Source organism: Phaethon lepturus, unplaced genomic scaffold (genome assembly GCF_000687285.1).
Source record: "Phaethon lepturus isolate BGI_N335 unplaced genomic scaffold, ASM68728v1 scaffold14798, whole genome shotgun sequence".
NCBI classification, from domain to species: Eukaryota; Metazoa; Chordata; class Aves; order Phaethontiformes; family Phaethontidae; genus Phaethon; species Phaethon lepturus.
Window position 1 is genome coordinate 443 of NW_010557006.1, and position 12172 is coordinate 12614.

At 37.1% G+C, this 12172-nt stretch overlaps 1 protein-coding gene across 1 annotated transcript in view; it reads right to left on the reverse strand.

Moving 5' to 3' along the window:
* Positions 1–3817: 3817 nt before the first annotated feature.
* The window catches only part of MCMDC2 (minichromosome maintenance domain containing 2), a 9702-nt gene continuing 1347 nt past the window's right edge, over positions 3818–12172 (reverse strand). The window contains exons 5-14 of the mRNA XM_010292638.1: positions 11411–11533; positions 11128–11235; positions 9784–9912; positions 9025–9256; positions 7046–7251; positions 6393–6559; positions 5849–6025; positions 5153–5295; positions 4514–4623; positions 3818–3978 (exon numbers count right to left, since the gene is read on the reverse strand). Of these exons, the coding sequence (XP_010290940.1) occupies positions 3818–3978; positions 4514–4623; positions 5153–5295; positions 5849–6025; positions 6393–6559; positions 7046–7251; positions 9025–9256; positions 9784–9912; positions 11128–11235; positions 11411–11533 (1556 nt within the window). The remainder of the gene's footprint in view (positions 3979–4513; positions 4624–5152; positions 5296–5848; positions 6026–6392; positions 6560–7045; positions 7252–9024; positions 9257–9783; positions 9913–11127; positions 11236–11410; positions 11534–12172) is intronic.

The window sequence follows — 12172 nt, forward strand, 5'->3', positions numbered from 1 at the left end:
TTAGTCCGGCCACTGGGGTTGAGTCCAAGCAGACGCTCGGTAACCACGCGGACTCCCCAAGGACGTGCATATGTCTCATGAGACTTGAGATGGACCTAGTTAGTATGTGCCACTCCTGCAGTGGCTACTTGTGAGTTATCTCTTGGCTTGTCAAGTCAAAGGAATGACAGATCTCGCATCCAAAGAGACTTGGTTTTGCTGATAGATCACTTTCATTGGCAAATGCATGTCCTAATTCTAAAGATAAATTACCTTTTTTTTTCCCCTTTGGGGGATTTGGCAACTGTTGTACAGTGACCCTAACCATGACCTTTTTGGGCTGTAGGCGCAGATCCAAAACAGTGGGCCCTGGCAGGGACAGGGCCCCAGGGGTGTCGGCAGTCTCTGCGTTAACACTCTCCTTGTCAGCACTCATGCTATGGTACTGGCAATTCAACCGATAGCAAAACATGTCAGCAAGTTCCCTGCAGAGGCACACGATCTGGGGTTAAAGGCTGTACCCTGCTGAGGTCCTCCTCTCCCCAGCCATGACTGCTCATTAGGAGCAGCACCATAGTCCTGCAATCAGTCATTCTTCATGCTGGAACTTGCTTTAGGTAAAATGGTTGTGCCTCTGTGGAAGCTTGGTCTTGGCTGATGCTGTCAGTAGTTTCCTCCCCTGGTAATGATAAAGCCAGCAAGGAGGCTGCCCAGCAGGTTGGTGTTTCCTTGGCTTACTTTCCCTGAGGAAACGTTGATGCGTTCTGCTGCTGCCTCAGCAGTGGAGTTCTCCAAATCAGATGTTTTTTATCTCTTCTCATTGTTGCAGGTGGCAAGTGAGACGACTTTGTTACTGGCTTTGGGAATCTGCAATCTGGACTCTGCCATGCTGTTCACCTTGCAAGCAGAAAGATGTCACATGAATTCTGGAGCTACAAAAGTAATTCTTTCTTAGTATACTTCAAAATGTTGAGGAAAGCCTCCTGACATCTAGATCTAGATTTCAGAAGCTGTTTTATGGCTTGTAAAATCACTTACAGATGGAACACGGAGCAATATGATTGTTTGACTGTAGGGTTAAGAGATGGAAATTCTAACGAAAGGTGTTACAACAACTATAAAACTTGCTGCCCAGAACAAAGTGGGTGCAATCCAAGAATCCCGAAGGAATCTGAGGGGAGAGGTTTGTAATAGTACCACAGCATCCAGTTTTTAACTGGGGAGGGAAACAAGACTTCTGCTGTGAAGAGTTAACAGATGCTAGTTGGAAGGGAGAGATGAAAGTGCAGAACTGTGTGTTCAAATTGCTATCCCTGCTGGCACTCAACCATATTGGTCTGTTGGCATATATTCCAAAGGGAAAGGTGACTGTGGTGGTGAACCTCACCTCTGGGAAGGTATCTGGCATCCAGGCTTGGATGTAACAACAGGGAGGTTTATCTAGTTTTGTGCCTAGAGAGCTTTTTTCTTATGTTTTGGGCTACACTGAATCCATTTTACCTTAACAGTTAAGAAAAAGTTCTACTTTGATTTATAGAAGCCCATCTCTTGAGACAAACTTAACAAATCCCCTTCTGTATGATACCCAGAAAAAAAATCCCACCAGCCTTATCACAGGCAGGAAACTGTGTGCTGGCATAATGATGATGACGACTCTTTGCCGTTTACCCAACTGAATTCAGTGACGAGCAGTGTTGTATCTGATGTGCCAGCTAATTAGTAGGATTTTTCCAGTTTGATTTGCTGCTATCATTTCTGATTTTATTTACTCTTTTAAAGGTGCTATGACATCAGATGATCTTCTCCACTGTCTTCGAGCCTTGTGCTTGCACATAGAGCCAACAGTAGACTATCCGCTTCCAGTAGTACAGGTGTTTAAGAAAGTAAGTCACTTTTTTTACTGTGATACTACAGTACTCTGGCTCCAGTAAGCTGTGCTGCCAGCTGCTGAAGGCCTGTACTGGCCCTGTTTGCTGCTCTGTGGCGCTGTGTGGGCTTACATCAGCTGGCGGCATGGCCGTCAGGGACACTTTTGGACTGACTGACTTTGCTGTCCTTTACTTGTGGGGTGCTGCTACTAGTCTTCTAATGGTTGCTTAAAATGTCATGGGAGAAGCTGGGGACAGGTAAGAATAAAAAGTTGCGCTCTTTTTGCAGAAATTTTTTTTTCTAAGGATATACACCCCTTAATATAGCTTGTCAAAAATAGTGATTTATAATGGAATTCTATTTAGCTCTATGCTAGAAGTAATCTTGCTGGCATAATGATGAAATCTTTGCCGTTTACCCATCTGACTTTTTTGATGTGCATCTTTGAATCTGAAATGCCAGTAAAGTTAATAACTTTGTATAAGATTGATTAAGCATAAAGAAAACTAACTTATTTTAAAATATTTCTTTTTTTCTTAACTTGAAAACAGCAGCCTGAAAAGTGGAGTTCTAATGCACTTGGAAATGCTTTCATGGCCCTTCCTGCTCCTCAGAAATACTGCTTGATTCAGCAGCAAGGCAGAGGAGTAGCTGTTCAGTGAAAATGCGAATAATCCTCAAATGAAGTTCAGGTAAGAGCGTCACTCTAGTGAAAGGAAGTGGCATTGTGGATGCTCTTAGAACTCAGTATGAATATTAAATAAAGCGTACCAAATAAATTGATCAAAATTGACTAAAACAAGGGTTAAAACATGCAGGGAAAAATGTGTTATTTCTAAATGAGTGTTTACAATGTTAGTGGTGGCAGCTTTTCTGCTTATCTTCAAGGTGATGTGTGTATGAATAAAATCTTGGATTTCTGTTTTGGGTGACTTGTTTTTTTTGTTGAGGCTATGTGAGCAGTAGCACCATGATCCTGCTGGATGATATGCTGGGTAGGAGTCACACCAAGCCATACAATACACCAAGTATTCAGTGTGACAAGATTTGTACAATTTTTCTGCTGGGTTTTTTAATGTGAACCTTCTGGATGTAAAACTTGCTCAGTAATGTAACTGAGCCCTATCCTTACTAGGAAGATAAAATGCAGGGAAGTCCCTAGTTGGAGAAGCATACTGTTTCTTGGACACCTCATCTTCTACCATACTGTTCTTTACACCTGTTTTTGCAGTGAGGTAGAGTTGAGCTCATTGAGCTGCCACCTACCAACTTGTCTGATAACATTTTTTTTTTTTTTCATTTTCCTGTAGGGTTCTACTATCCCCTGTAGTCTATGTGAAGTAAGGGGGAAATACTGTTTTGTTGGTTTTTTCAGATTGTGGGAACACACCAGCATCCTGGTCTAATATCATGTTGCTGTGATGTAAAACGAAGACAGAGAACATCAAGCGGTATGGTGGTAGTATTAAATCTTTCAAATTTTATAGAACATGAGTAATAATTTAAGTGGGCTTACAGTAGAAAAATAATTTTAATGTACTTAAAACTATTTAACCCTCAGGGTGACACACGTGGAAAAAAGCAACAAGAAAAACTGCAGAGAATTGATGTGGTTGAAATGGAACATTAGATCCTAAACTTCTGGTTTAATTGTTAGTTGTAGTCTTACTTAAAACACTGCTTTATTCCTGTCACTGAACGGTGGATGAACAGTGGTAGCCAGGAAGAGAAGTTCAGGTTGTGACTTTATTCTGAAGCCATGGCCTCCCAGGATGAACATATCACTGCTGCCTTCAAACAACACTGTCACAAAACCCGTAATTAAATCTTGTCAGCTATGTGTCATTCCTTAGCAAAACAGCACTGAACTGTCTCACAAAAACACTAAAAACCTTAGTTGTATATTCTAACTGCAGTCTCTCAAAAAGCTGAAGTTGAAGCTTCAGGCTTTACTTACAAAGTGGAGTTTTCACTCTTCAGTAATGTGAATTCCTGGGCCATATGCACTAATAAACTTCAGCAGTTGATGGTGACACTGCATTAGGTAACTGTCTCTTTCTTGCAGAGAGTTCTCATCACTGAGGTCAAACGGAAATACAGGATTTGGTGCTACACATAATGCAGACTTGCCTAAGCAAAGAAGAAATCAAGACTTATGCTAAAAGACTTGATAAACTTTTGCCAGGACTTCAAAGGAAAAAAAGCTGTGACACAGATTATTTATTATTTAGTAGTGCAATCTTGTATGTTACCATTTTAAATGCTACATCATAATTCTTGTCTCACTACCAAATTTGTGTGTGAATAAATGTGACTGATGCTAGACAAACAAAAAAAAACCCCAAACCCCAACCCTTGTCTCCTCTTTTCCCAGGGAGGGAAATCTGTTTTTAGTACAACCTGGACCAATGTTAGAGGAGCAATGCCTCAAATAAGCTGGCATAAAGGATGGAGGCTTGCTGGCCTGTGGCCTAATTATGTACAGCCCTGAGCTGCTGCAGGAAAGCCAGCTGAAAGACTTGTCTTATATCAGTCTTCAACAGTGGAATTCTGGACTTAGATTTGAAATGAACTATTACTGCAATCAATTGATATAAACTTTTTTCAAACTGACAAAACATGAAAACTATGTACTCCAGACTAAAGACTGAGCTACATTATTTACCGTGTTTTAGGGTAAGAGATGATTCAAGTAACAAGATGGCAATCAATGCATCTTCTTCAAGAACTTTCTTTCTTAAACTTAGTTTAGTATGAGCCTTAGACAGTGAAATCCTACGAGATGAGCATGTCAGGAAAAAAAAAAGTTGCAGACATGAATGCAATATGTATTGCCCTGTTTCAAGCACTTCTGTAAACTGGAAGTTAACATTTGAGTGGGTTTTTTCCCTACTTCAGCTGTGTAAACTTCCCACAAATACCATGCAGTTGTACTTGTCACTGACAAAGTACATACTATTCTGCATGACTTTCCTGTGCTATGAAAGCAGTGAAACTTTATATAGCTATTGCTAATACTTTTGCTTGCATAATAGAAAGCTGTGGTAATTTACATACTATTTTTGTTCTTCTAGATAGTGATAACTGGTTCTTAAATCACGGGGTTTTGCCTGGCAAAGTGTTTTTTTTTTTTTTTTCCCAACATCAATATATAAAATACATGATGTTCATAAATGGTAAATACAAGATTCTTTATGCTTAAATGTTTCAGAATTTAAGAGTCTAGTCTAAATTTTTATTTAACTAGCACAAGTTCTAGTTGAAAGTCAGATGTGTCTCCTTTACTTTGAAAAGTAGGACATACAGAATTGTTAGTGCAGATGATGATAATGTAGATCCATGAACAGAATCTCTTCTCACTCTGCGACTTGCAACATAGTAGCCCTGAATGAGGTTTTCTGCTTCTGAACTCAGTTCAACGTGAAGATTCTTGGCAAACAAAATAAACTAGGGAGAGGGTGTACATTTTGAATATTTAACTGGAAAATGAAGAATTTACATTTTTCACACCTTTTAATATACCTGTGGCATAGTAATATAGTTTGGACAATATATTCTACCAACAGTTTTTATAAAGACAGCTGTCACTCAGCTATGCATAAGGATAGATCTCAGATACTAAAGAGAATAATCTGTTAATTATACTAGAGCTACTGACAGCTTATTAGAATGGAATATTAACTTTTGCTACTGATTGTAAACTATTCTTGTGAAAAATAGGTATGGGAGATCTGTTCTCACGAATGTTAACCTAGTATGTTTTTCAGAAACAAGATCAAACTGAATTCATTATGCTGGCTCTTTTAAAGAGCTGAAGCTGATTTTATCAATAATCCTTTTAGCGCTAGTGGGCATGTGGTGGGGGAAAGGGTAGGAAATAAATATTAACAGGTTTTAAAAATAAGCAATCAGAATGTGCAGAGAGAACCTCCTGATTCCAGCGATAGTATGATATTCCCAAGTATAATGCATTTCTGAATCACACGGTAGGATCTCTTACATCCTTATAATCTTGAGTTCTGAACTGCTGTGAGACTCTGTACAGCATGGCTTCAGGATGAATGGCTTTTTTCAAGATATGGTATGCAAGAGGAGAAGGTAGCTGATATGAAGGAAACTCGTTGTATATCAAAAGCCCAAAACCATCTAGAAGGTTAGGCGGAATCAAACTCATGTCCTAAAGAGAAGACCCAGAGAAATAAAACAACTACTTTATTTTGGCCTTTTGACTTGTTGAAACATTGCAATTTTTGCAGTCTGAAATGTTCAATATCCATATATACAAAGTTCTGCAAGATTATCTGATGAATTACCTGTAATATATGCAGGAAAATTCTGTTTCAATAGCAGTTGTCAAAAGCTATTCTGCATAAAATAAATGATGCCTACTTTGCTCATACTTGATTTAAAGTCACTTAAAAGTTGTGACTTTTTGGGAAATACTAACACATTTTATTGTTTTCATTATTTTCTAAGTCAAAATAACCATAAAGACACATAACTGCTATAGTACAGTTACGGTCATAACAAGGCATGTGCATTACCATCTGTCCAATTAAAAAGTTATCCTTTTGTGTGTGTTTCTTTGAGGAAGAATCCACATCTACAAAAGACCAAAAATTGGTCTGAACTGAAATAGTAACTTGTTGGTCAGCCTCTTCTCCGTACTTCTTCCCAGGGATGAACACTGTTGTTGTTCTGCTCTCTAGCACTAGGATAGGACAAAATACCTCAGTTACGTAATCAATCTAGTTTAGTTTAACTATAAATTCTAGTCCCCCACACACTATCTGAAACCAGTCGCAATTATGTATTTTGCCGATGTATCATGACAATTCGGTGAAATACATAATCCTGACTTCTTTGCACATGTCTGGAATTTCCACACCAGCAGTTGTGAGGACTGCATATATGAGTACCTAAATCCTAGGATTTATGATCTAGCTTTCTAAAGAAGTGTGATGAATACATTTGTGTTGCTGTCTAGTAATTGTTTTGTAAATCAATGGATCACTGTAGTGTAGCCTGTGTAGCAAATGTAAGCTTATAGGACCTTGGCTTTTTCGTCCTTTTTTCTTACACAGTCTCATTAAAAATAGCTAATAGCTTTTCCCTAGCATTTGAGGAACAAACGTAGCTATGACTTTGCACATTTCATTTGTTCTGTCCCCTCATTTGTTAGTAGGTGTGAGATTACCAGACTGTAGAAGTTCAAGTTTATCCTTTTTATATGAAAATAAGTCTCCTATGTAACAGATGCCACCCTTAGCCAGCACAGCACTGCAAGCTTGAATACTCGCACTTCCAGTTCCGTGTTTATCTTTGGACACAGAAGGAAAAATTTCACTGGACGGTGGGTGTCGTATGCCACGAGGCAGAAGACATAAGCTGTAATTCAGAAGCCTAGAGGATTAAATAATTGTCAGTCAAAAATTGTTAAATTATTGTTCAGTTTTTCAAACCTTAAACAACTTAATACTATACTTAATACTTTATAATGATATTTATATATTAAGACTCAAAAACAACAACAAAAAAAATCCTGTAACATAAAACCAGTGTCAAAACTAAATGTTTATAAAGTTACTTTAAATTCAAAGGCAGAAGTCCAAGCTGTCTTGCCTACTGGACTGTATTTCTTACGGATTTAACATATGAGGCAAATCACGGCTTGCAATAGAACTAATTCCTAGGAAGTCAAAGTCTCATAATTTAACCCCATACTGTTAACTCCTGTTCCTGTTCTACAGAAACTTTTCCAGTGATTTAAAAGAGTAGAGGATTAGTAATCCTGGCCATCAAGGAAAAAGGAGAAGGCTGGGAACTTCCAAGCTCTGCCTGCCTGGGTGAAACCTCACCCCCCCTCCCCACTTCCCAATTCTTTTGGGGAAAGTGGGTACAGAATTTCTCTTTCATCCCCTGTACTATGTTCCTTGGCACAAAAGAGGTTGCAAATTGTCTGTCTGGTTCCACAATCAAAGGCTCCTAGTAAGTTTAAGATGTTGGAGCACGATTTAGCCTACTATTAATAACTGGGAGAAAATTATCAATTAAAATTGGTATTAGTAAACGCGTGGTCATATCAATATAAATATGATGTAGGAAATGCCTATTTTGATAGGCTGCTGACAATAAAACACTATGTGCACATGCAAGGCAGTATAAATGACAGTACTGACCAAGATCTACAGTGTGCAGCTGTTTTAATAGTAACCAGATGTTTTGATTCTCAAAACACTCCGAGTTCCTGTGATTTCTCTTATGAAATCTTACTCTTAATCTAGGCAAAAAAAAACCCTGCAGCGCCCATTTTTTTTCAAAGTTGAACTAATGTCTACAGCTAAATTTTGAAATGGTTAAAAGTATTTTTTTCCACAACAAAAAACACTAATGAGATTTTCATTTGAGAGTTCTTAAAAAAAAACACTCATGCCACTTCCAGAGATCTTTTTCAAAAATAAAAATGAAGCCCTGTTTTGAGCTGGGGAAGGAGAAAGTACTTTTTTTTAAAATTCATGTAAATTTAAAAGTGAGCTTATTGCACTTTTCTGCAGTATATGTGAAATTGTGTTAACAGTTTATAGTTGTGTGAAGGGGTAAATACATAAAATGCATAAATACAGCAAAACATTTTGTTAAAGGCAACAGCAGCCAGATTTATGACCTACATGTAAAGAGGTACATGACTTTTGCTACCTCATCTGTATAATTTTTATGAAAAAGTGATAAAAATTTAATTATCTATTTACACACTGCTTATGAACTGAAAATGCTCGTAGCTGGGAAGTGGTGATGAAATGGCTTGAAGTGACACAAGATTTGAAAGGTAGAGCCCTTTGCTTTTATCATTACCAGCTTCTGGGACAGTCTTCAGTTTTGATTTTAAAAGAACATGTTGTTTAAGCTCTGCTAAACAGTGCTAGTGTTGAAATCTTGCTGAGATCATTATGAGAGTGTTAAGGGGTTTTATTATTAGTGAAGTTCTGACCTATATTTATCACTTGAAATAAATAAAAATGTCCCAATGTTAAAAATTGGGTATTTTTAGTAAGTTGGAGCCCTGTATATTCCTTTAAAATAGTCTCTTTAGCCTTTCATATAAGACTGATCCCATTATCTTTAAAAATACTCATGTTTTTATTTCTAATTTACGTGAAAAATAAGGTCTCTCTTTACCTATCAAGTATTAGTGTGTCGCTTGTCACAATCAACAGATCCAGATAATCTGCATTTTCTTTTTCACACGTCTGTACTAGACTCAGCAATATTGCAAGTTTAAGAGTATTGTAAGTGCCTGGCGGAACAACTTGAGAAGCAAAGATATTGGCAAGGATGGCTGTAAACCTCCAGCATGAACTTGAAGTCAGTGAGAACAGATACTTAAAATTGTCACCAACAAAAGGAGGACCTAATTAAAACAAAGTACAGGTTAACAAACACTTCGTAAGAGAGCTATGGAAATATATTAAAACAAATCACCATTCTAGTCTTCATACAAAGCTTACAAAGAACGAGTATGTTTATGTATTAAGCACAAATTCAGAATGTAAACATATGACACTATTAATTTTACTACTAAAAAGGTAGCAGACATGATCTGCTAAAACTGATGGAATAAGAAAAAAATAACAAACTGAAATATCAGGTTCATTTAAGGTATGATTTCCAAGTACCTTCTAATGGATAGGAGTTGGAAAGAGAAGTTGAAGAATGGCAGTAAATAATTATGTAGTTTCCCAATGCACGGAAAGAAAGTGAACAAAATAAGATATTCTCAAATGACAGTAAGCACATGTTTCAACCTGTAAGAGGAAAGTCCCAGGGTGGTTTTGTAATCTGGACCTCTAGATAATAGAAAACTGTACCAATTCTCAAGATTTTTTTCTAGAAGGTGTTCCAACTTTTTAAGTAAATTTTTTAATGGAACTTTCTTACCATTCGGTTTACAAAGCTGTACACTACTGACTTCTATACATGCTGTAGCTTGTAAGCCATTCTGTACGCAAGCTGGAATTCCTATAATCTTGTAGTGGTTTCCTATTTGCATTTTATTGGCCAGTTCATCTAGAAATAAAAAAATAAAATGCAGGGGGGGAACGTGCAGATGTGTTAGGGTATAAAAACAGTTTTAAAGACATGATCAGAAAACTTCCTCACATTCTGAACAGTTTGATTTTATGATTTAATTGCAGAAAACGACAGCCAGATGCCAGGTTCACTGTAATGGATTAGAATAAAATGAAGCATACAATTCTAATGAATTAGTGCAAAAGGTAAGGAAGGCACACTGGGTAAGGAAAAGTAGATTCCTGATAAAGAAAATGGATGATGCATTTAGTTCTGCGTTGGAAAGAAAATGGACAGTTGTTTGCAAGTATGCATTCCTACTCTGAAACTTGTAGTGACACCATTATCTGTTACCATCCTATGAAAAGTTGGAGAAAAAAAAAAAAACAAAATAAAAAAGGACATCCAAATTAAAGAGATTTTTAAGAGAGACACAAATAGCTCTGGGAACCTTTGTATTTGTGTGAATCTTTTTTAAAAAAGAAAAATCACATTTATTTTTTGGAAATGAGAGTTAGGTCCAACCAAACATGAATCTCAGCTGCGAGACCCTGTCTATCCTCATTGATCACTGAAGCCAGTGGAAATATAATGCATGCATAACTCTCAGGATCTCACCCATAGATTCTGTTTCATAATTCATTATTTTTATAATTTTTTCATTGTTATTATCAGTTTTTTCTATTTAGTTTTCAAAAAATGATCCATATAACTCCATAGACTTTTGGAATGGGGGGGGTGTTAATTAATGGTGGTGAATTGTGATTTTAGTTGGATATTCAAATTAGAAGTTATTTAATGTTTGCAGTGGAAGGTAGTGGTAGCCAAAAATCTCATGGAATGCAGACAACAGCTAGATTGAGGAAGGATGTTAAAAAGGCATAAACAGTATGACCAAAGGAAGTGGAAAGTAGGAAAAAACAAGCCACAGTTAGAATGCAATACTGCAGAGCTGGCCAGGGGATTTTATTTAAATGAAGGTATGAAAGTGAGCACAACAGTTTTGCCAGGTGCACTCTTCAATCACCAGTGTATATTGTTTAGTCACCTAGATAATTTTATGTATTCCCCCCCTAATTTTATTAAAGGACTGCAATATAAATTACGACTTTCACCATTTTATCCAGAGAAATGGACCTATAAGGAAAATATAAGGGATTAATACAGTTCAGTTCTAAAACATTTTTGACAAAACTCCAAAATTCAGCTTACCTCTTAAGAAAACTGTAAATGTCTGAATCCTAAAATGTGATTTATCATTGGAATATCCTTTTAAAGCATTAAGAACTTTTGCATCAATCATTTCAACTATCTGTTTATCTTTCAAAATAAAAGCAAAGAAAAGATTAATGCTCTTGAAAATATTACAGGTGTGTTTTTTTTTTTTTAAATGACTGGTGTATTTTGGGGCTTTTTCCATCTAACCATTTTGTTTTCTTATTGTGTAACAGAAACAGGAAAGTAACATCTAAAAAGAAAACTGCATAGATCCTACCACCAAGTACTCTAAATTTCATGTCTTCCTGCAGTGGTGAAGAACACAAACTACACAAAAAATCATTCCTCACTGTGGCAGATTCCGTAGCTCCAGGCAGATGCACTCTTATGTACCTAAACCCTAAAAATAAAATAAAATTTACCAAACATTTAAAATGAGGACATGGCCTTAATTTCAAATTTTCCATTAAGAAGTCATTAAAATACTGGACAGTGAAATTCCAAATTTATCACATGTTTTTTCAGATGAGCATACGTTCATATACTATGCTTCCATGAAAACAATCTGTATAACCAATTATAGGTTGACCACAAGACGGCAGATTTTCCTACTGCACATTCCCAAGCAGAACAGCGTGGCCTGGCTTTGAGCCGCAAGGAGCAAGCGACTGCCGCTGCTGCCTTGTGTGGAAATGACATGGGATATGGATATTCATTACTAGAGGTACATGCCCTCATAAAGACATTATTAAGATTTATTCTGCAGTCTCCTAACTTTAGGATTTTGCTTCTCTTATAATTTTATGGTCTCTGTTACACGAAGAAGCAAACAAAACAGCCTTAAAAGTACTAAAGGCCTAATGCCACGATACAAGCACTTCAGTAATCTTACTCAGAGAAGTAGTTCCACAGAAGTCAGCTACTCATTAAAGCAAATTTATTCTATGCTTGCAACTTTTGCCAGTCACTTGAGTATACCCTTCTGCCATATTTTTATGTAAAGAGAAACACAGTCTCCAAGGGGGGGGGGGGGGGGTGT